At 41.4% G+C, this 24,923-nt stretch overlaps 1 protein-coding gene across 1 annotated transcript; it reads left to right on the top strand.

Annotated features, from left to right (window-relative positions):
• The first annotated feature begins 878 nt into the window (after positions 1–878).
• Positions 879–23,250, top strand: LOC121944390 (rabphilin-3A). The gene is made up of 19 exons (XM_042488160.2): positions 879–1,140; positions 10,982–11,071; positions 11,190–11,201; positions 11,324–11,449; positions 11,590–11,719; positions 11,887–11,970; positions 12,049–12,217; positions 12,346–12,384; positions 13,666–13,848; positions 14,294–14,476; positions 17,444–17,523; positions 17,666–17,740; positions 18,179–18,288; positions 18,418–18,544; positions 18,644–18,700; positions 18,816–18,970; positions 20,656–20,737; positions 20,878–20,974; positions 21,067–23,250. Exons 2-19 carry the CDS (start codon positions 10,998–11,000, stop codon positions 21,195–21,197), a joined length of 1,914 nt encoding a protein of 637 aa, XP_042344094.1. The 5' UTR covers positions 879–1,140; positions 10,982–10,997; the 3' UTR covers positions 21,198–23,250.
• Positions 23,251–24,923: the final 1,673 nt, after the last annotated feature.

Below are 24,923 nucleotides of genomic sequence, written 5' to 3'. Positions count from 1 at the left end.
GTAGAGTACATGTATTAGAAATACTTCCGCAAAGTTGAGCCTTTTTAACGTGAGACGCGAATACATAAGTAGAGAGGGATTAACCTCTTGTTTCGCTTGCAGTCTTTTCCTGTGTGTGGGTGTGGTAAGCACACTGTAACCGCTAAAAACTATACATTGGATGATGTAAATCCAAATTATTTTGACAACTATTGTGGGGTTTTTTGTGCATTTTTTAGTGCCAATTTCCGTCATGTTACATACCAATATATTTAGCAAGAAAGCAAAATGAGCGTTTTCCAGCCTTTCTTTGGTGCAATAAAGACTTCGTTCTCTAGATGGCGAAATGTCTCCACAATAAGAATCACAGTGGCGCTATGCGCTTATAATAGAGGCACTGGTGTTTGTATTTCAGTGGTTATTTTGGGGAGATTAAATAGTTGCTGGAGAACAAGATATTATCTGAAAACATGTCACTGGCAGACAATTGCCAGTAAAAAATAACCATGAAGGAAAAATAAAGGCATTCCAGTATATGTGTATTCTGCCAAATAGTAGGATATTTCTTAAGGTACAAAAATAATAATAGAAAAAAAAAAAAAGAAAATAGAATTGTATCTTAATTCTATTAAAAGTCATTGCGTTCAAATTCCAATAGAACTAAAAATAAGATAAGATAAAATAAACAACATAATATCGTGTTTTATGGTAAAATAACATTAAAAGAGTTTAAAGAAACAAAGCACAGTCAGTACATAATCATCATAACTCAACAGGGCTGCAGGGTTGGTGAGACAAATTTAGACACTGTTAAAGAGACAATTGGATCAGGTGATGACTGTCCACTTAAGCATCAGTGTTATCACTCCACATCCAGGGGTTTCCTTCCCAGGGTACCAAGGGCTTTCCATCCTCCACGCAGGGTAGAATACGAGTTCCCACGCATCGTGGAGATCCACTGTGCCTCCAGCAACAGACTGGGCTACTCCTCCAGGCACAAAAAAAAAAAAAAAAAAACACAACACAGGTTTCGGTGACAGGCACCATGCGCAATGACTGACTCTGTGGTCGTATCCAGGCGCTGCACAGAAATTTAGTCCGCATCATTCCCTGACAGCTCCCCGAGAGAGAGGAGAGCGGAGAGCAGGGCTGCATTCACAGGTAAGCTATCTGATATTCTTTCAAAGGATTTTGCAAACATTGCACCCTCGACCTGTAATCACTGTGAGGTTATTGCGTTTGGCCGGTGACTCAGTGCGTTTGAATTTCTCATTTACAAGTTGAATGAATGCAGCATTTCATTCACAAGCGAGAGATGGTGGCTGGAAATGATCTCTTATGAGGGAGCACATTTTATTGCATGTGTTTATTAATTAGATGGAACACGTTTGTCTTTATGAGCCTGTTACTTACTGAGAGATTTGAATGAAAAAAAGGAACATTTGTGTGCAGTGCAACTTAGTATGCAAAGAGTTGCTGGTCATGAACCTATGTGAGGTACAAATTATGTAAATGAACATTTGATTGATCCCTTTGTTTTAGAGGAAACATGTCTTGCTGGAAACATTGCTCTGCAGCAGAATGTATGATACATGCAGGGGTTTTGAGAGAGATGATTGTGGTCTTATTTGTTGCATTGATTTACTACAGCATGCTTTTGGTGGTGTGATTATTTACTCCTTTTTTTAATGAATGGCTGATGATTATTACTCTTGGTGTGGCTCGATAGGCTTTGCTGAATCTCCTCTTTAAGATGAATTAAAACTGTTGGCTGGCTGCACTCCTGCAACATGGCTTTCTTGTTCTAATCTGATATAAGAAAACAGACCTGGTAAGTCATGTGGGAGATTGTGTGGTTGCGGTCCCTGGGCGTTGCTGCAGGATTTTTAGGAGCGCACGCTGGGGCTAGATGTGCCTGCAGACTCGCAGGAAAACATCAGAGATGCTTACAAATGCTAATGTGGGCAGGGCAGCTCTCAACTCCAGCTGTGCCACAGGACAGGTGATTCAGTCGCCTACTTGTTGTGATGTTATCTCATCCTGCACCCAGGGGTTATTACACTCAGTGGGTCAGAGTGGAGTGTGTTGTGGAAAGACTTATTGGACCTTTGCTTCTGGTGTTAATATGGAAGGAGGACAGAGAAGAGAAGCTGGGAAACCGCCTCTCAGTTCCACCATCTCCAACTCCTCCTACAGACCTGAAGCATGGGGATTAAATGGGGGAGGGGAGAAAAGACTGAATGAACAGTCTGAGAGATATCTGCAGCTGCCTCCTCTCACATGAGCAACCACAGTAGTGATTGGAAGACACTCTTCTGCCGGTACCTCTCTCTGTGTATTATTCTGTCTCTTTGCCACTGTCTTCTGTCCAGCAGAGAAAGACTGCAATTAAAATGTTTAATCACGTGAAACAAAAGAGACATGGAAATCACGAGGAAACATGGGTGTTAGGGGAAAAGGTGAAAAAAAAGATGGAGGAATGAAGTAAGTGCTCTGCACGCTAACTGCATAATTTAAAGCTGAAGGATACAAGGGCGACTGTACCCATAATCCCTTGTCTTCAGCTTGCTGTCTTTTCAGCCACGACCGTCAAGAACCACCCCAGCAAGATGCATCATTTCTGACAAATTGCATCTACGTTTTTCCATGCAAGAGATGATCCGCTCAGACTAATATTACAAAAGTCACTGCTTCTGCAAGGGCTTTGAAATTTGGCCCAGGTACTACAAACACATAGACTGGTGGACACACACACACACACACACACACACACACACACACACACACACACACACACACACACACACACACACACACACACAGAGCTTTTAATCATCCTGATTCTCGTCTTCTGATCTTGCCGTTACCATGGCCACAGTTGGTAAAGGTGCATGACTCTATGTTCCTCTGTGCTCTTCACAATCCATACACAGACCAAATCACGTTACACACTAAATATTTGTTTCTTTGCCTCTCTTTCGAGCATATCTTTTAAATTTGTTCTGTGAGAAAGATTATTCTGTGGCCGAGCTTGAGAAGGGAGTGGCTTCATCTTCAAATTCTCATCAGAGCGGTGGATAAGAATCGATCCGCCATCCTCTCCGAAACTGGTGATTAGATCTGCCTAAACACTGTGGCATATTGGAAAAGACAGTCGTAATTAATGTGGCCTTTAAGCAAAGTTCCCCCAAGAGAGAGATGAGTGTACAAAAATCCAAAACACAGTCGAATCACCGGCCTATCTATAAGCAATGTTTGTGTCCACTCCCATTTATAATCTCCGACACATTTTGCTGATTAGAATCACCTCTGTGCATATAGCTGCAGTAATGTTCTCCTGCCCCAGAGGCTCAGTGACGTCTAAATAAATGCATTGAAAGTCACATAGCTTCCCAACAGGGTTTTTTCTTTTTTCGGTCTTAGATGTTGGGCCAAAGCCTATTGTTACTGTTGCATCGTTTCCAGACTAGAACAGCCTCTCATTTGCCAACAGAGATCTGCTACAAGCACCCAGGGGCATTGTACCTGCTAGGTTGCTGGTGGGACAAGAGGGAGGGTCAAATATCCAGCAGCTGAACTGTGCCAGATCTTTCAAAGCAGAGCTACAAAGAGACAGAATCATAGCTGCCACACTGAGGGATCGATAGGAGATTTAACTTGTTTCTCTCTATGTTAAGAACCGTATCTCAACAGACCACCAGCTGCAGGTCACTTCTGGTTAGTGGGAAATAGACGCATACTGCCTTTGCAACAGACCTTTACAGCGCTGATTTAATGGCCCTGTCTGGTGGTACTTGTTTCCCTGAGATAAGATGGGAGGAAATTGAAGGAGCATGACTGGCCAATGCATCAGCAGCCAGTTCTCAAAGTCCCACCTCTTACCTCTGGGGCATACTGGGATGAATCACCATCAGCCAAGCAAATTTGAGACTCACTGCGGGCTCTTGCAGTTAATTGAGTGCTCCATGTCCGATAGCCGCTCACTTCCGTAGTTCTAAAATAAGGCCCGGACAAAAGACGGCTCTGACATCAAAAATGTCTGAGAAAATGTGGGTCAGCAGACTTTATTTCTGCTACTTTTGAGCATGATTGCTGTAGAACGAGGCCTATAGGATAAGGGCCGCTAATTCAGTGTTGATTTAAGAATGAAAAACACAGCATCCAACCCCGTCGAGAGGTGTTGGACGGGGCCAACAGTGATAGCAGGATGACAGCACGGTAGCTTGTTGGTCACTGGATGGTCTTTCCTGTTTGTTCTCCAGCGATGCGGGACCTGGAGCCATGCCTGTTTGAAACGGTGCTCGCTCTCACATTCGAGGGGTGAAGAGCCCTCACAGGTGGTTCCACAGATGGTCCCTGTCAACGCCACTGTCTGTCTGAAAACATGGATAATTTGTCGATGCCTCAGACCTAAAAGACCAACAAACATCCTTATTGCTTCCCAAAATAGAGCTGAATAATATTCTCAGTCTGTCAGAGGCTCTGTGATGTTTTTCTCTCTGGATCCACTGTTCTGTATATGATGTCTGATATACTGTCAGAGCACATAAAGTATGCACTAATGCCTTAAAGAGGGGACTTGCATAGAGTGAAAAGCAATGGTGGGTGGGAGTTGTAAATAATTAAGAAATGCTGAGTGATGTTTTCTTCCTGCAGCGGCGAGTTTCTTGGTGCAGTGCTTTACAATCCTGCCCAGGTCCAGGCCTCAGTGTGTTGCTATGCTGGCAGCTCACAGTCCCTTTATGGGGGATGGATGGAGTTGTGCCATGCAACTGGGAGTGGGTGGCTACCTCGTGTTTATTTGGTCCTTCCTACCCTGTCTCCCCACTCGCCCTGCATGCCTGGTGTGCGAGCATTAGACATCAGCAGCTGAATACTGAGGAGTTAGTTTAAAAAACCAAATGAAAAATGTATGTGACAATCCATTTAGTGGAAAGTTGACTGTCACTCTTAACCAATCACTAGAATAAATATTGGCATTGTATGTTTCATAACTTTCAATTTTCATTGTTATGCTGTGTTACGCTGTTTTTTGTGGTTAACATTAGGCTCAGGCACTATATAATAACACAATATATCACCTGGTTAGGATTACTTGATGTTTTGGCTTAAAATGCCCAGTGTGGTTGCGACATTTATGGGCGGACATGTCCCCGACTGTTGCTAAAAATCACCCACTTTTGTCTCTACAAATGAAGCTTGACTTGTCCCGAACTGTTGTGAAAATGACCCACTTTTGTTTCTACAAACACTGCTGGACATGTCCAAACTCGTAATACGAAATACCTTCTTTTATCACCACACTAACAGCTGAACATGTCCTGAAAACATCCGTCCGAAACAATCACAAAAAATTACCCGCTTTTGTCACCACATTTTTGGCCAAACTTGTCCTGAACTGTTGTTAAAATTCACCTGCTTATGTCACTGCACTTATTGCTGAGTGTGCCCCAAACTGTCGTTAAAAACCACTCGCTTTAGTCACAACACATACATCTGAAAATGTTCCGAACTGCCCTTTAAAATCAGCGACTTTTGTTGCTACAAACTTGTTTTTCAACAGCATTTTATTGAGTGTCCATAGATGACTCACAGCTCAACATTAACATAGCAGTTCAAATTAATGAGCTTTACTTCTGCAGTCATTTTTCCATGAGTACATGATAAAGTAAGTTTTTCTTAAACTTTTGGCATTAAATTCTCGATCATACAAGTGTGTGCTTATAATCATAAATACGATGCTGCTTTCTAAGTTGAGATAGCAGCATGATTGCTTCCTGTCTTGTCTGTCCCTAAAAAAGTAAAAAAAAAAATCCTTTCAATTAAGTTTGTATTTATAGATGTGAGTCAAGAAGAGATTTTAAGTGAAAAAACAATTTTTTTTGGTGTGTTTGTCTTCCCCTCTCAGCCATGAAATCCCAGATCACCACAGGACTTGAGTCGAAACTGTAGACCGGCCAAGATTCTCCTGTCTGAGGATCTCAGGCTGTGTTCTGTTTCATAATACATAAAACTATCTGAGTTACCGCCAAGCCAGATGGTAGAGGCAGAAAAATTAGGATGCAATGAAATATGTTATTTTTCTTCTCTTCTTTAACCCATCTATTTAGATTTTTTTTCTTTTTCAGTTTTAACATTTAAGATGAAAATTTATGTACTGTATTTTGTAAATAGTTGTCAGTATAATTAGAAGACAAAAAGGCATAGTATCATGTTCATTTATACTAAACATCCATGTTTCACAATAATTAATTTTGGAAAGATTAATCCTTTTAGTATTGCTTAATGCAAACATGTTTCACAACATAATAAATAATATATTTAAAGTCACACAAGGCAGTATAAGCCTGGAAATGGCTAAGCTGGAAAAATGGTAGAGCTGAGCTACTTTCTTGTACTGTGAAAAATTGTGTATGTGTTTCAGCCGGGTTATTTGGTCTATTATAGGAAAAAGCACATCTGATGAAACATTAATGGTTACAGCAACCTGTAAAGAATGTGTTTGATGTCACCAGGATTATTAAATCACTGGAAGGGCGAATATGCTGCGCTGACCTGAATATCAACTCTGCCCTCTAGTTAGCAGCAGTGCCTAGGGAATTGTTTTGGAGAAAAGTGCTGATCTAAGCCCACAGGGACTCAACATAGGTCCAATGGTGAGGGTTGAATGATTCGGTGGTGGCCACTACAGCAGTGCTGTAAGGCGACATCTATTATACGTAAGTAAGTTTTAGCTCCAGGCATGGAAATAGGAATTGGAGGCCCTGATGAAAGATAAATTAAAGTGAAACCAATTGTGGGATGTTGCATTGATCTCCGATTCTCATTAACCCATTTTAGAAATGTCCCTGTTGGTGGATGGCGAGGGAATTGTTGCCCTGGAATTCAAGTGCAGTATCACGTCTTGTTTCAGTGTCAGGACAATCAATACATTTACAAAAAGGACTCCAAGCAGGGTGTAAATATTTCTTAAATATCTTACTAATTCAGGTGGAGCCAACAAAGCCACGCACATTTTATTTAGGAATTCTCGTCCAAGTGTTGAATACAGTCACGCTTGCTTTTAAGTCTGCATTTAACCATTAAAACCCTCCTTTTATGCATAGTTTTTTTGCTGATCTCAGTACAAAGGAGACGACTCTCTTCCCTCTACCCCCTGCCCTGAAGCTCTCAGCGCTGTATCCATTATGATCCATGTTGGATCAATCCATCAATGTCTCGCTGCCTCATTGTCACTCTCCCCCTTTCTTTAGCTCCTCTTTCCCCAAGCAAGTACCAAAATATTGAAGAAATGGTCTGTCGGCCATAAAAAGGTGCTCTTATTCCAGTCTCCTCCTTTTTCTAGCCATATGTTCTGCAGTAATGAGTCATACACCTGCTACTGAAAGACACATAACAACATTAATCTGTGCATAACACTTAAAGCTAGTTACTCATGCTGTGCATTCAAGTATCTAAGAAGAATGCATTGCTGTGCCTCTAAAAATGGATGTTAAATGTGTAGGGTGTGCTCCAGGAGTTGCGTATGCATGCATCCCCTGAAGATGTACAGATGCAGATTTGTATTGATTATCCTTTCAGGCCCCGAGGAGAAGACACAGGTTTCTATATTGGTCCTCTCCACCCCCATGTGAAACTCTACTCAGGAGAGATCCTGCTGAGTGGATGACTTATGATGATCAGGCAGATGACTAGCTTGAGTTGACGCTCTCCTTCTGGTCTTTTCCTGTAGTCAGCTCACACATGATCTGATACTATTCATGCCTGGTGTATTTGTAGACGCTGTTGTTCGGTTTCTAGCACAGTTCTTGGCACCGCTTTCCGCCATCGTCACATCATGGAGGCTTCATGACATTTCGAGTGAAAAAAAACACACAGAAAAATATCTGCTGCTCCCCAAAGAAGATCCACCACCTGACTGAGTCATCCGATATGGGAGAAAAACATGAACAAGATGACTGTTGCACCAGATGACGCAGATTAGTTGCATTTATAACCTCTAGAGCATAGAGAAAGACACTCTTGAGGGCCACAGTGACGTCATAACTGCAGAATAACAAGGCTCAGTATGACATTTTGCTTGAGACAATCTATTACAATTGGCCTCAGATGCATTTTTGAATACTTCCACCTGCAAGATGTAAACCCGCTCTGACTGCAAGGTAGGTGAAGCCCAGCTTTCTATATCTGAAGCACCAAAGCCTGTAGTGACAGCTCTTTATGAGAAAAGTGTGTTCAGACTATCTCCTGCATGCTAATTGGACTGTCACCTCGGCAAAGAGTCCACTTCTGTGATGCGGTAACATCTATCCCCAGCGCCACAGAGCTCTGACTTGTCTGAGTCAGTGATTACCCAGCCTGAGCCCCCCCACCCCCTCCCATCTGTCTTTCTCCATCCACCTCTCCAGGACAATCATGTTAGACAAAAGTGGGATAATTCATTTTGGCAAGTGAAGGAGGGCCACGCTTGAGAGCCTCCGTGTATATGATATATGCTGTACAATACAGAGTGATGTCTGAGCCGTCACACTGCTGCGGAGACGTGGAAAACGACAAATGCTCCCTGTAGACCGTGTTGCCACTGTTGGCTGGATGCAGCAGCATCAGAGGGAAAAGCCCACACCCAGAGTGTCTATTGATAGCACGGCGAAAATGTTGTTATTCTGTGAATCCCGCAGGCAGTGCAGCAACAGATTAGAGCTCAAAAGGTATGTAGCCTGACGTTACGCAGCACAATACGAGCAACTGAATGAGGGAGACAGCAGTGCACCCCTCCCTTTTGCTGCTTCTTTTACTTTCGCCAAGCTTCTATAGTGCCGGACTTTTAGCGCTGTGAAAAGCTGAGGACAAGGGAATTTTATAGATTTTCCTTTTAGCCTTATCATTATGCATTCCTGACTGTATCGCTCCCATACAGTACCTGCACTCTCCTCATCCTGCACTATCACAACTCTTGTCATTTGAGGCCCCAGAGAGCCTGTTAGATCCTCTTGTTGCTCCTTTTTGTCAGAGCCTACTGCTCGTACTTCCCCTCAGGACATACACTGCTGTGTCCTCCGGCCCGTGGCTGCTGCGGCATCACTGCTTGTATTGTCTGGCTTGAAGCAGCCCCAAGTCAATTGCAGAGAACACACACACACACACACACACACACACACACACACACACACACACACACAGACACACTGAGTAGACACATAGGCATTCGCCTCAGTGATTCCTGTTGACATCTTTGTGTCATCTTTACCACGTCACTCTGAGATTGAATTACATTGCTTGTGTTTCATAAGGATGAGGGCTTGTTGTTTCCCCTGTCATCATTAGCACATGGCTGTGTTTCCAGCCTGCATCAGGCACACAAACCACTGCAAAAGCTTATCTCCTGTCACCATGCACTTCAAATACTCAGATGACACAGCCACCCTGCAAACAATCCACTCCCGATTTCATCATACGGAGGGACGATAACTCCCCTACAGATTCTATAAACACCTGACCACACAGCCTGTCCCGCCAGCATCCCCCGAGAAACAGTCGAAGCAGTTTAGAACTGCAAATACACAGACATCTTTTTGGATAACAGCCTCAGCTTCAACCAACACATTGTGAACAATCCTGGACGCTGGAGACAAAGACTCTTAGTCATCCTCGTCAGTAAAAGCTCACCTCCTCCTCTTTCTCCTCCTCCTGTATCGTAGCATCATCGAGCCACTCCTGCTATATGGAACCATCTGTTTCTTTGATACGTGTGGAGTTGCAAACTGGAAGACATTACAACATCCACATCAGCGTCATTTTAGTCTGGGAATATACAGGAGGACTTGCTATGCTGCCTTAACAACACTCATACCCCTTGTAAGAACCAAGCATTTTATAGGCTTGTATGTAAGTGATCTTATATCATTGTGTTATGAAATGTACAGTGTTCTCCAGTGTTCATTTACTTGCTCAAATATGTCAGTTTAAAGAATTAGTTAAAATTAGCTTGGCAGGAGGAGGAGGAGGAGCTGATAAGGGTGTAAATTCGGCACCAGGTAATGTGTTTACACTACCGCTAGCAGCTGATATTTTGCTGCAATTTCAGGCTTAAAGGGAACATTTGGATTGTTTGAAGTGGATTTGTATGAGTAAGCTTATCCATAGCCAGTGTTAAAACTACAGTAGATAGTGGAGTCGGCATACCCCCAAGAATATCACCATGGAAGTCATACACACATCAAAAGTCATACAATGACGCAAACTAACTAACATGTTGAAGCAGTAGTAGAACAGCAACTCCTGTGTTCTGGGAGGTAAAATTACTGTTTTTGTCAATGGAGTCTGGTGACTTTGAAAAAAGCATAGATAACAGCTTCAGTTTACTGTCAGAATGGGCGGCCTCATGGCAAGGTAAAGCGATAAAAACCTTCTAAACCTTCCAAACATTTAAATTGATATTGATTTTTTAAATGAGGCCTTTCTAGGTGAACATACAATCTCACAAATCCAAACTAACCTTTTAATATGTAAATTCATAGGAAACGTGTAGGTGAAAGGGATAAGTGATTATTACTTTTCTGGAAACTATATGTGATTGATTCCTTGTTTGTTTGGCTTATGGTGGCCACCAACGTGAAGTGATGATTATCTACCTTTTATTTAGCCCTGCATCACTGTGTGGCAATTAAAGGAAGTGTGTCTGGTGAGTTGCCAGTTTAAGGTCAGCACTGTTGTGGCTCACAGAGCTGTACGCAGTATCCTTTTCGATGAGAGCAGCCCATGGTGGCAGTTAAGTCAGTGCTGCATAAGCATGAGATAAGAATAGAGGGTAGCTAAAAGTGTAGACTCAACACACAACTTGGACACAAATCAAACTAAAAAAACAAAACAAAAACAACAAAAACATGAATTCCCACCCAAATTAAGAGCTCAAATTACAGAGTTGGCTGATTCTCATTACTTTAAGACTGTTTGACTATTTCATGCTGAATCCATCTCTGTCTTTCTGTCTGTGCATCTGCAGATTGTGACAGTGCAGCATGACGGACACGGTGATGAGCAGCGGCTCGGATCGCTGGGGGTCCAACGACAGGCAGAGGAGCATGCACGCTAGGTAAGCATGAATGTCAGAGCATTTTCGTGTCGTTGAGCTTCTCTATTTTTCTTCCCACACTTCACTGTACTCTCCTTTGTTTCACCTGCATCCCTGTGATGTGTGATCTGTGACACAGTGATAAAGAACAGTAAGTAGACAAACTCCTACTCAGTCTCACTTATCTGCATCGTGTGAAGTGTGTATGCAAATGTGTGATACAATATCATTTAGCAGCGTAACCTCAACTGGAGAATATGTTTGGCTTGTCAGGGGCAACTGGACCATGCAGCCAGGCCCTGGTCCTGGTCCAGACCTGACAGATGAGGAGAAAGAGATAATAAACAGTGTGATTGCCCGTGCTGAGAAAATGGAGGCCATGGAGCAGGAGAGAATTGGGTGAGAGACTATAAAGCATGCAGCAGTTTCTCCAACATGTCCATGTAAAAGCAAAAATGAGACTGATGATATGCATACATTTGGACCTTTGGTGATTAATGGTGACATTTTCAGTGAGATTTCACCCTGTGCTGCTGCAGGCGCTTGATAAACCGCCTGGATGATATGAAGAAGACTGTGTGTGGGGACGGACAGTCCCGCTGTCTGCTGTGTGGAGAGCAGCTGGGGTCACCTGGGGTCAGCTCAGTGGTGTGTGAGGACTGCAAAAAGGTAGATAATGAGTCAGCCAATTATTACAGCACATATGATCTCACCCCTCCACTGCAATTTACACAAAAGTTGAAAAAACACAATAAGTCATGGTCTATAAGCTTTAACTTTGTAATAGCATCGTAAATGGTGGCAGCTGGAAATCTTTATTTTCTCCTGTCATGTAGAACATGTGTACCAAGTGTGGAACACAGTGTAGCAGTCGGCCACGTGCTGTGTGGCTATGCAAGATCTGCAGAGAACAGCGAGAGGTGAGTGCTTTTCACCAGTGAGCAGATACAATAATTCCAGTATCTATTGGAAAGCATAGAATTTTTCTGTTTTCTCAGGTGTGGAAGAGGTCTGGTGCCTGGTTCTTTAAAGGATTCCCTAAGCATTTCTTGCCATCACCCATGCCATTATCTAAACCAAAAGAGACCAGTGGCCAGGAGGCGGCAGAGCCCAAGGGGCCGCCAGCTTCCGAGCCCAGGCAGGGAGTAACCCAGCCACAACCGCCAGGTAGATTTAACTCTTCAGCTTTAGTCTGCAGTATTTTTCAGTCATTCTACATTTTTGTATCAGGCAACATGCATGTACTTATCACATTTTTGACTGACCTGTTTACCTTTACATTATGTTTCTCTTAGGTCAGGGTCAGGCTCCTGCCTCTGAACAGCCAGTTTCAGGTATTCAAATTTTCAATATCTAGACATTTTTTTTTTTTAAAAGAAATGTTCTGTCAAACTTTCCGAGCTACTTATGAGACTTCCATTTCTCAACAGTTCTGCCAAACAGTTGAGCTTAAATTTAGATTCTTGTCAATTTTTAAGTAAGAAGTAAATAAATAAACTAAATACTTAAGCTCCTGTGCATATTTTTTCAAATTAGGATATTTTCACATGGGGGTGAAACCATTTGGAAATAGATTTAAGCCATGGATGTAAAAGGAGAGATGGACACAGAATTGGAGGCCGGGCCCCCGTTCATGCCTTAGAAAGCTGCTCAGTGGCACATGAAGCCAAAAAAGCTCAGTTTCTGCTGTATTAAATTACCATGGTTGTCTACATCGTGGGGCCCATAGAACAAGCTAGGCTAACTAGCTTGCACTTTCAGAGTGCAAGCTAGTTAGCCTAGTTTGCTAATATTAGCCCTGCTTTTTGTTGTCTTTTCAACACATGCTGAGTCATTGACAGCTCCTACACCTCAGCTGTCTGCTGTCTCTACAGAAGCATTCATTATTCATTTGAATATGGTCTTGTTGGTAATTACAATTTTGATCAGATAAGTAGGCAAGTCAAAATGTACATATGTATATGCATACACAGGCTACATACACACACACACACACACACACACACATACACACACACACACACATACATATACAGTATGTATAAATTTCAGTTTCAGTGTGACTTTCAATTATTTTTCAAAGCGCCACCTCTTAAGTCTCATCAGATCAGCATCTGCACATGAGTCTTCTTGCAACCCCGCCTCTCATTGCTCTTTTCAAACCTTTTATCTGCTTCCCAAATTTGGCAGTGCCGCCCACTGTTGCTTAGGAGGGGGATGAAGAGCTCAATTAAGCCATCGGAAGGTGCATGCTGTGACATGGGATGAGCCTCCAGGTGGTGCTGGCATGATGGGTCACATTGTATCATTTCACACCTCCAGCGACATTACCTGAGCAATGTGATTCCTCCATAAAAGAGTTGGCAAGCTCGAGCAGATGGGCAGGCCATATAGCTGCAGCATGTACAATAGTCGGCTGCCACAGCTTGTTGTACTGTATGTAGGTCATTGCCTTTGCAATGAAAAAGCTGCAACATCAAAAGTATCCTGAGAGACTAGGGAGTGTTACAGATTCCACTGCAGTAGGAGCCTGAAGTGCTGTGATTATGCACGTCTCCCCTATGTATAGTGTGTCTGTGTGTTTACCGTATTATGCTATTTATGCTTATTTTCAGGACAAGAGCCACAGGGCCGTGCTGGTTACCCACCTGTGGCCCCCAAACCATCCGTTGCGCGCATGGCCACGGGCGGGGCTGGCCCTGAAGAGGCGGGGCAGGGCAGCCCAGTGGTGATGAAGAAGATGGTGCCGGTCCAGAGCTCCAGATCACAGCCTGCTGCATCAGCCACCATGCAGCAGGGTGAGAGGCATAATCATTTCCTCAGAGTTAGAGTCAGATCTTCCTATGGGTCACATAGAAGGCCACAAGAGGGGACACCCCCACCCCACTCCCAAAAGAAACTCTCATCCAAAAAACTGAACATAACAAACACGAATAAGACAAAATGACAAGGCAAAAGCTATTCGAAGCGCAGCACAAAAACAAGAATAAATTTGTAAATTTGTACAAACTGTATAATTCATTGTTAATTTGTTATTAGTGTTGTTTGTTAGCTAAGTTGTGTCTTTGTGTTCATTTCTCATCAGCTCTTGTACATCAGTATAACTAATATTAATAATAACAACAAATTTGGGGTGCCTAGGGCCTAAAATATACAAGGTCCAACAGTGTTTCCTCATGTCTCAACCAAATTCTACATTCCTAATGGTGATTTAGTGCAGTCTCAAATTTACTGTGGTTGTAGGTCCAGTTGCAGGAGATGGAGGGGCTTTCTCTTCTGGTGTAGTTCCATCAGAGCAGAGAGCGCCTCCTGCTGCAAGAGAGGACAGGAGGCAGCCTGCTGCCTACAGCGCTCCTCCCGCCCGACAGCAACCTCCCCCAGCTGAGGAGGAGGAGGAGGCCAACGACTATGACTCTGATGAAGCCAGTAAGTACACCGTCTGCTCGCTCTTCTTGTAAGGTGGCTGGTGTCTCCAGTTTAATCTACCATCATGTACAGTTTGACATGTGTAATTTCTTTTCATTCATTTAAGGTAAATTGCATCAGATGTGTTTTTTTAAATAAAGCAAAACATATAATCATTCAGCATGCAGTACTGGGCGTTGATGACAATTTGGCAGCATCTCCACTTCCCTGAGGGATCCTTAGTCACACTGTGCTGATGCTTGATTTCTGCCTTTTAGTCTGCTGGTAATAATTCATATCTATAAATTGCCCAGTAGCAAACAGGAAGTATCATTCTGGCGGCATCTATTGAGCTGGGTAGAAAATGACAAATGATAAGCACCATATGTTATAGAAGCATGATAATCAATATCCGAGGAACGAGGCAGAGGAAGATGTGAATCATGAAGTCAATAGTGATGCACAAACTATGTAATCAGGCAGTTTTTTTTTTCATATATCCCATATCCCACTTTAATGATGAGAATGGTGCCATGCCATTCATGTTCTGCGCCTGCAGCGTCAAGCGGCCTTTATTCTCTCTCTGGGGGATTGGGTGTTAATTTATTTTATTGAGGTCCGGGAATATGGAGCTGTGCAAATAATTTGAGATACAACAGGGCTAACAGGATATAGATTCCCCTTGTGTTTGATCCAATCCCCTGTGTTGGGATGGAAAATGGCAGAAATAGCAATGGTTTCATGTGCCTGTTCTCTGTAGAGATGTGGTGGTAAGAACAGTTTGGTCCTTTGGTGCTAACGGGTTTCAGTCGCTCAGCTGGTGATAACTTTGTTGTTGATCTAAGTGTCCTGGTTGTTTCATACTGTATGTTCACTGGAATTATAATTTCAGGTCTCCATAAGAGTTCTGATGTAAAACCAATCAAATCCAAAACTACATCTTATCATTTGATAGATGGATGAGCCAGTGCTGCTTATTTTTATGGCTTTAGACTCCTAGTTCTGTGCGTAGATGTCTTTGGAGCAGCAAGTTGATGATGAATCTCTGCCCAGAAAAGTTACACAGTTATATAAAAAAAAAATTAACAAATGACATTTGATCAGTTTGTCCCCCAACAGGGATGCTAGGCAATGAATCTTCTCCAAAGAAAATGTGTGTGGGCAGCTTTTCAGTCCTTTTTATCTCTAACCCAGAACCTTATTTTCTGAATTTCTTCCTTTGAGACTTGAGTGTTTATTTGATTTCTTTTATTTTATATGCTCCTGCTTTGTAATAAGATTTTTCTGCTGTTTACTTAAAAGAGACAGTTCACCCCAAATCACAAATACATATTATATATACCTGTAGTGCTGTTTATCCTTCTAGATTGTTTTGGTTTGAGGTGTTGGAGTGTTGGAGATATCGAAACTTGTCAGGCGGTTCTCACGCACTATTCGCATGTACTTTAAAGACTGTATTGACAATGGATGTAGCTACTGTGATGTCACCCACTGGGTTGTGGACTGCCAGTTTGAAGCCAGCATTTCAGCATTTTAGCCGTAGCTGTAGATGTGACCATATTTGGATGAGAGGTTGGAGGTGTGGAGGATTGAGGGCTGGATCAGACTGCAGTGACACCTCACAGACAGCCTGTCATTCAAGCAGCCCCGCACCTAAATATGTATAACTTTGGGCTTTAACAAAATGTAAAGGAGTGAGTCATAAAAAAAATCACCACCTGTACAGTTGTCATGAGTACTGAAATTGGCTACAGAGACAAAAATATTTATTTTTGTACCAAACATGTTAATTTCTTCTGTAAAGTTGAGCTTTTTAACATGGTGGTCTCTGGGGATTTAGCCAGCTTCAAGTTGCCATTAGAGGAACTGCAGTTTTTGGCACTTCTGCATTGGCTTCAGTTTTCAGTGTCAGAAACTGTTGCTTGTTGAATAACTACAAAAAGCAATGCACCACGCTTCACATATTACCAACATAATCATCTGCCATTGATTCCTGTATAACCCTCGTAATCGGGAAGGTAGCAGTCACATGACCGGTGTTTTGATGGGAGTAAGGAAAGAGGTAGTCCACATAAGGAGGCAGGTTGGGGTGGTGGATGAATCACAAAACACGGGACTTTCCTCCAGGAGACCGGTGTTTGAAACACAACTTCCAGTCATTTTAAAATAAATTGTCACCATATTTCCTTTCCTGAACTTAACCACACTAACTTCACCTTCCTAAACCTAACCTACGTAACATTACTGTAAGTATGTAACGTTATTTATGGGGCACTAATATGTTAGATATTATATGAACAGATGTATAAGGATACATTGCTCTTATATTTAATGTGTATCACTGCAAAGAAGGAAATGTGCATTTACTAATGGACTAGACACTTGTCCTCATGGCAGCATGAGGCGTAAACATTAATGGCACCCTCCTTGGCTATGCTGTGGCGTTAGCCAGCTCAGTAGTGCTAGGTGAGTCAGCAGTCGATGCACACTTCCTCCTGCGCAAAAAAATAGTTCCTACATGAAATTGCTCACAACAAGGTGTGTGGATTACCTTTAGTAACTGGGTCAGGATGTCTCTAAAGAGACATTGCTATTGAAATATGGGTTGTTTTTTGTTTTGGCTTTTTGAGCACCACAAGCCGAGTGCTAGTCATTGGTCTAGTTCAGTTATATTCATACAATATATATAGCCATGTGTGATATATCCAACAATTGGCAACTAACACTAAAACAACCTAGATTGACAAATAGCACTAAGGGTAAAAGTATATACTTTTGATTTAGGAGTGAACTGTCCCTTTAAAGTAAATAGAGGACTGTGTGTCCATCCTCACATCTATTCTGGTCTGGTTCTTGCTCACGCTTGAATTCTCAAGTTGGGTGTTGATTAATTACAGGACAATGTCCCCCTGTATTTATCTATTTTTTTCAAAAATAGCCTTGCTGTCTCTGTCCTCTAATGTGATGACTGGTTTGGGTCACTTTCAGCCACCCTGGGCTCTTTAGAGTTCAGTCTGCTCTACGAACAGGAAAGCAACAGCCTCCACTGTAGCATCCTCCGAGCAAAGGTACATTCTCCTCATTCTCACACACACAGGGACAATTACAATCAAGTGGTTTATGTTAAAAAGCTCCTGAATGGCACTTTAGCTTAATTGCTCCCTGCTCTTTATGATGATGTGATGGACGTGGCACTTTGTTTCTCCTCAGGGACTGAAGCCCATGGACTCAAATGGACTGGCAGATCCTTATGTCAAACTTCATCTGCTGCCTGGGGCTAGTAAGGTAAAAGATGCACCTTTGGTACATTAAGTTTTTATTTCCTTTAAAAGATGTAATACCTTAACATCCTGCAAAGCAAAGAGGGAAGGGTGTTGATTTTGGCCACCCGTGGTTTGATGACAGGCCTCTCTGCTAGCTCAAGCCTGACACCTTGTGGTCAGAATTGACAAAATCATAAAATCGGCATGGGGATGATACCCTATAAATAGTTATTGAGAGATTAGAAATCAAGTAAAAGTTGTTGTGACGGTAGATTGTTGGTATAGTGTAATTATACTGTGCTGTAGTGGAAAATGAGGAGGGTCTGAGCTGTCTAAATACCTTTTAGTGGGAATGTAGATGCTCCCTGTGATAAAAAACTGAACAAACATCAGGCGTCTGGGAAAAACATGCCTCAGGATATTTCCATTTCCTCTCACTGATCTACCTTGCATCTAACAGTCTAACAAGCTGCGCACAAAGACACTGAGAAACACCCGCAACCCTGCGTGGAGTGAGACACTCACCTACCATGGCCTGACAGATGAGGACATGCAGCGTAAGACCCTCAGGTGAATACTACACTTGAAAATCAAACTTGAATCACTCTGTGATTATGTTTGAAATTGAACGTGTCCTTAGTGAACCCTTTAAGAGTGCAACAGATCTATGTGATTTCTGCTCTGTTGTGATTTTCACAGGCTGTCTGTTTGTGATGAGGACAAGTTCGGGCATAATGAGTTTATTGGGGAAACCCGAGTGGCGCTAAAGAAACTGAAGATGAACCAGAAGAAAAACTTCAACGTGTGTCTTGAGAGAGTCATCCCTGTAAGTGAAATACAGCTACATTCAAATAACACCTTTGTTCTTCTCGTCTGGATCTCTTATTGACCTGATGTAATCCCCCCCCCCCCATCCTCTTCACAGACAAAGAGAACTGCAGCAGCTGGGGGAGCCAGAGGCATCTCTCTCTATGAAGATGAGGCAATGCTTTTTATTTCCAAGCATGTCTGAACGTGAAAGATTCCTCAAGAGCTTCTTGCAAATCTTAACATGGAACCTAGTGATTTTTTTTTTTCTTCCCTTGTCTCTGTTTCAGCCGGGGAAGGATGGTGGAGAGGTAGAGGAGCGTGGCCGGATTCTGATTTCACTCATGTACAGCACCCAGCAGAACCGTCTGCTCGTGGGTGTTGTGCGTTGCGTTCACCTGGCAGCCATGGACGCTAATGGCTACTCCGACCCATATGTCAAGATGTAGGTAGAGCAGGATGACACAAATATGTAGATTGAAAAGGTGTGCCTCTAGAAATGGCATTAATTAAAATTCTACTACTACTACCACTACTACTACTTATAATAATAATAAGAATAATAAACTTTATTTATATAGCACCTTTCACACAGGGCTTGTAGCTCAAATTGCTTTACCATGAGATAAAGAAAAACATAAATTACAACAAGGGCAGATACTGCTCGACAAAGTCAGTAATCACATGAACAACAAACAAAAGAAGCAGCACATAGCAACAGCGGGGTATGCTAAAAATAATAGTATATGTGAGAGATAAATTAAGGCAACTGACATTTTAAGATTCAGCGTGTGGGATTTGGGGGGAAATTTTGAGATAAATGGAATATAATGTAATAAGCACAAGTTTTCTTTAGTGTAAAATAGTATAATCACCTGAAAGAAAGAATTATCGTGTTTTTGTTACCTTAGAATGAGCCTTTTATATTTATATCGCGTGGGTGCTCATCCGCAGAGATCGCCATGTTGAACTGTCATGTTTCTACAGTAGCCAACATCAGACAAACCAAACTCTGGCTCTGGATAGGCCATTTGGCTTTTTGCGTCTACCACCGTAGTTATCGTCTTCTCCATGATGAGAGCGTCAGAAAAAAATTCTTTTTTTTCATGTGAAACCGCTGTATTCTGTGTATTTACCATCCTAAAAAAACCTGGTTCATTTATTTGGGAGACTATAATTCAGTAATACTGCTGGTAAAAACCTCCTGAATGTCTAGTTCTTAAGTCATAAGAGAAAAAATGCAAGCACAGATCAGTAAGTGCTGGGCAAGCAGGCCGCCTGCTATGACCCAAACAGTGCAGGAGAAATATTGGTTTGCTACGTGAAACTGCTGGGTCCGTTTAATTTTGAGAAGGACAAATATGTGGATAATAATTCGGCTCCCTGTAAAAACCTCCTGAACAATGAACACTGAAAGAATCCTAACTGGGAAAAGTTTCAGCTGGTTGCAGTCTGCAGTTGTCGCTACTAGGTTGCTATTTAATTGCTATATAAAAAATCGCCACAGAGCGTGCGTGTCTTTTGACTTTAAAGAGAGAATTCCATTATTTTGGTGCATGGTTAAAACAGGCTGAGCTGCTGATTTTCTTATTTGTGTGATAGTTTGTATTTAGCTTTACAGAGGATCTAAGCCTTCCATGAAGGATAATAAAATAACAGAGAGTTAGTAATGTAGGCCGGCCCAAACCATTAAGAGTCTCGTAAACAAGTAAAAGAACTTTAAGAGCAATCCTTAAAGAGACCGCACTCTGGTGAAGGTCAGCTAAAACTGGAGTGATGTGCTCCAGTTGTGATGTGCTCTCTTTAGTTAAAAGAGAGTCTGGCAGCAGAGTTCTTAATTAACTGTAGTTTATCAATAGATTGTTTTGGAAGAGTAGTGAAGAAAGGAGGTATTTTAATCTACTGGAAATAAATACATGAACAAGTTTTTGGGCATCTTATTTGTATAGAAATAGCTGTACCTTTGCAGCATTTCTTAAACAAAAGAAAGCTGTTTTTTTCACGATGTGGCATGCTAAATTTATGTCTAAGTCAAGAGTAATGCCCAGGCATGTGACTTCTGATTTAACCTTTGGGGCCAAACTGCAAAATTTGGCAAGAACTAACTCTCAAGTCTATTAAATCTTACAGATGTCTGAAACCCGACATGGGGAAGAAGGCCAAGTGCAAAACACAAATCAAGAAGAGGACTTTAAATCCAGAGTTTAATGAGGTTTGTAAGAGAATTTGAGGTTAGAGAATACAATTAATATAAACGGTGTCAATATGTTTGTATTCTGTGAAACTCAAGTATGAAAAAATGTTTGGAGGTGGCTCTGAAAATGATAAATCACTGTCTGGATTGAATTTCAGGAATTTGGCTATGAAATCAAACACAGTGAGCTGGCCAAGAAGACTTTAGATATCTCTGTGTGGGATTATGACATCGGGAAGTCCAACGACTACATTGGTAAATATCCGACAAGTATCATTGCTTCGATGAAATTTGAAGTCACCTGCTCACCACCACCTGCCTTTCACACATCACTTCCTTCCTGACAGGTGGGTGTCAGCTGGGTATCACTGCAAAAGGAGAGCGGCTGAAGCACTGGTACGAGTGTCTGAAGAACAAAGACAAGAAGATCGAGCGCTGGCACACCTTGTATAACGATAATAACGTTGCTAGTGATTAACCCACAGCATGAGCTTAAACCTCCCTGCTTGGTTTGCATTCATCTCCTTATGCACTTTTCCCCCTTCTATTTTATTGTGTTATTTATTCTCTCACTACCTGACTATCAGACAGGCTTATCACCTCACTCCCCTCTGATGTAGTACACTCTGTCCTCTTATTATTAACAATTTTTCTGCCTGTGCTGACACTTAAGCTGCCTCTGGGACAAATCATGGCATAAATGAATTACAGTTTTCACTAATGTAACCCAGACATCTGCCAGCGCACAGCTGCACAAGGACCATCATGGCTGTCAGTGATGTTATATGCTGTAGTGTGCTGAACTTGACATGTTCTCTGCTAAAGAAAATGAACTGCGCTGGCAAAGAACTAGGAAAGCAATATGTTATGGCATCCGAGGTCAAAAACCATCGTTTAAAGTCATAAAATCCTCGATCGAGCTTGTGTCTGAATTTATTAGGCTGTCAGGGTATTATTTCTTTTTTCATTTCTCGTGTGATCACATCATGCTGTAGTGCAACACCTTAAACTCTATAAGCATGCCAAGCCACAGACATAAGAAAACACACAGCTGCGCCTTCGAATATTTCAACTGTGCCCACCTGTCCTGAACATATTGTATATTTCCATGAAGAAATGTTTACATACTGATACATTGCTCAGGTTAGGATAGATATCTGATATACAGATGATTCATAAGTCAGTGGACCATGAGCTAGATGAATCTCTCATCAGTTGCTGTTAATTTGTGATTTAAACTATAGCACACCTAGTTAAATATTAGGGGTATTTATGTATAGTTATTTAAGCTGTGAATTATGATTTTTGGGATGTATTTACTGTGTGATTAGAGGAACTGAAATGTGAACAAAGTTTATAATTTCTCTGTTTATTTCTTAGTTACGGTGAGAATTGGCGGGATTTTCCTCCTGCTACCTCTCCTGTTCTGAAGCTCGTGGTTCGCTCTGACACCTCAGAGGTTTTCTACTGTAGTGTTTACACTGAATGCACATGGTCAGGTCTCTTGCAGGATTCCCCTTACAAATTTTGCTTTCCCCTTACAAATTTTGCTCTGCTTTCAAGGAGAGATGGCAGAACAGGTTATGTCAGCTTTACCTGCATGCACTAACTATGCTCGTGACTGGCGTGCCTAGGGCACCCTAATGCACCCTTTGCACAAAAAAGGGCCCTCTTCCTTCCCTTCTGTCCCGCCCCAAAATCATTCGATGCTTTGTTCACAAATCACAGCAAACCAAGGAAAGCACACCTTACAAAGGGGAATGACCTGAATTTATACAGCTGTTTGCAAGTTATTCCAATGTCAAAATAAAGACGAAAACAAAAACTCCTATGCATGAAAAGTCTTGTGGTTCAAGATATATATATAGATATATATATATGTATGTATATATATATATATATATATACACTTTGTAAGAAATTAATGCTATTGTAATTCCATTAATGTTTACACTTTCTTCCCCATAACATTCCTGTTGATACTTTACGTACAAGAGGCCATATTCTGCATGACTATGGTGACTATGGTGTAATCTGAATAAAACTGGTGTGATAGCATCTACAGGATAGGCTGATAATCAACTGAGCACATCATCAAAAGATTTTATCTGACTCTATCAGTAGCAGACTTTGAGATGAATCGCACTCTTTGAATGACACTTTCTGTACATACACATTCAAATCTCTCCAGTGTCTTGTTCTCTCTGCACAGCCCTCTCTAACCCCGTGTGGCAGTAATTCAAACACCTCCTGGAAGCATCACATGTCATATGTTATGCTTCTTCAGCTACAGCGATCTTCAAATGATGATCAACATGAAAAATAATATATTTTTTAAACACGCTTCTATCTTAGCGAAACTGTCTTCTAGGCTACTTGACTCTGCCAGTTCAGTGGAATGTTTCTCGGTTTCTCTGTATTTGTACATAGGTAGTGCATGCACTGGAAAAATATGTATGTTTGCAAAGAACTTTGCATGTAAAGATTTTGCAGAGAGTTTACACAGATCAATAAAATCTAATGAAAACTGACGAGCTCCCTGTGTGCAAGGACTGATTAGAGTCGAGATGTGACCCAAATTATCAGAGAAGAAGACCATCACTGCAGTTCAAATCAAAGGAAAAGAGAGCTACATATCTTACAATGAATGGTGGTTTAAAGTAGTTACCAACATTGGTCCTCGTGCAAGAAACAATATACAAATAAAATTTCTCTTATTTTTGTTCATAAAATTCGTAAATTTTGTAGTACCCATTGATTTTTGGGATACACCAAGGTTTTGTTTTTGTTTTTTTGTATCTTTGCTTTAACAGAAAATGTTGAGTGGCAAGGAGCACTCTTACAGAAAAAACATGAGAGAAGTTTAAGAGAATGTTGCTGCATGAGGCCTGATGTGTCTTACTGCGGTTTTTGTTTGAAGGAGATGACTGCTCGTATGGCTTGTTCAGCTTGTCAGTCTTGATAGATTTTGTGCATAAAGTAGCCACCATATTTTACCCTCACATTTTCAAATAGAGACTTGTCAGAACAACATCAAAGCACATTTTGCTTAGCAATCATCTTGCCATGTCTGTGTTTCAATCAGGAGTGATCAGATGAAAGAAATAAGGAAAAGAATCTCATCTATTCAATTTAGTGTGAACCAACAGGTTTTCAGAATATTGCAGACCAGCACATTGCAAGTAGTTCCATGTTTTGACTCATCTCATCCTGAATCTTTGATCCAAAATGGGCTGAACAGACATGGTGTGTTACTTTGCCATTGGTTAACTTTGATCAGCTGACAGAACAGCTAATGTCTCAACTGACAATGACAGTGACAATGTGTGAACATGTGTGAAAGAAGTGAATGGCAGATGGTATTTGAAATAAATGATAAACCTAAGCATGGCAAAGTCATTATGAATGAACTTTTGCTAGACCTTCATATGACGAAAATACATATATATATATATATATATATATATATATATATATATATATATATATACATATATATATATATATATATATAATTTATAAAACTGATTAGAAAAGTGTTAAAAATATTTTTTATAGTTCATGTAGAATCAGCACATAATTTTGTTCAAGATTGCTGTTTACTATTTTACAAAAAAATAAAAAGAGATGTAGATGGGATTGCCTCTTTGAGGGAAATTACAGATAATTGCACTTTTTTAATCTGATATATTTTTTTAACACAGGTGTAGGCTATTTACAAGGTGGTAGCTATCTGTGCAGGTCTCCACCACCATATGGGGGGCAACCTCACTGCCTGCACTGTTAATATTTACTTCCCTGGAAAGTTAGTAAATTGTGACTAAACGAAGACAGCCACTGAAAAAAAAGTAGGTCTGGTGTAGGTCATAGGAGGAAGGATGTGTCCTTACTGTGATGCTGATGCAACTATTGCACATAATCACGCTGCAATCAAATATCTTAAATGAGAATCTTGCCACACCTGAATGTGTGAGCCGTTTGTTGGCGGTTGGAACAGGTTAAGACAGATCCATAGCTTTGTCCTTAATCTAGGTGGAGACATGGTCTTAAAAAACGTAAGGTTTTATTAAATACACAAAATCAGATCATTCAGACAACTGTGTGCGCTGATTAATTAGTCCAAACTTGAAATCTAGCTTTCAAAATCCTCCAAAAGACCGTTTTTGCCGATATGTTCTATAGAACTGGAGAATAACCATAAGCA

Source organism: Plectropomus leopardus, chromosome 4, assembly GCF_026936395.1.
Source record: "Plectropomus leopardus strain MGB_pleo_1.0 chromosome 4, ASM2693639v1, whole genome shotgun sequence".
Taxonomy (NCBI): Eukaryota; Metazoa; Chordata; class Actinopteri; order Perciformes; family Serranidae; genus Plectropomus; species Plectropomus leopardus.
This window is presented reverse-complemented; position numbering and strand designations above follow the sequence as displayed.

What these genes read in the sequence shown, in the direction of transcription:
- LOC121944390 (XM_042488160.2), top strand. Translation starts at nt 10,998, where the DNA reads ATGACGGACACGGTGATGAGCAGCGGCTCGGATCGCTGGGGGTCCAAC. An exon ending in AACCCAGCCACAACCGCCAG is followed by an intron (nt 12,218 to 12,345) that starts GTAGATTTAACT and finishes TGTTTCTCTTAG; the next exon opens with GTCAGGGTCAGGCTCCTGCC. An exon ending in TGCTGCCTGGGGCTAGTAAG is followed by an intron (nt 17,741 to 18,178) that starts GTAAAAGATGCA and finishes TGCATCTAACAG; the next exon opens with TCTAACAAGCTGCGCACAAA.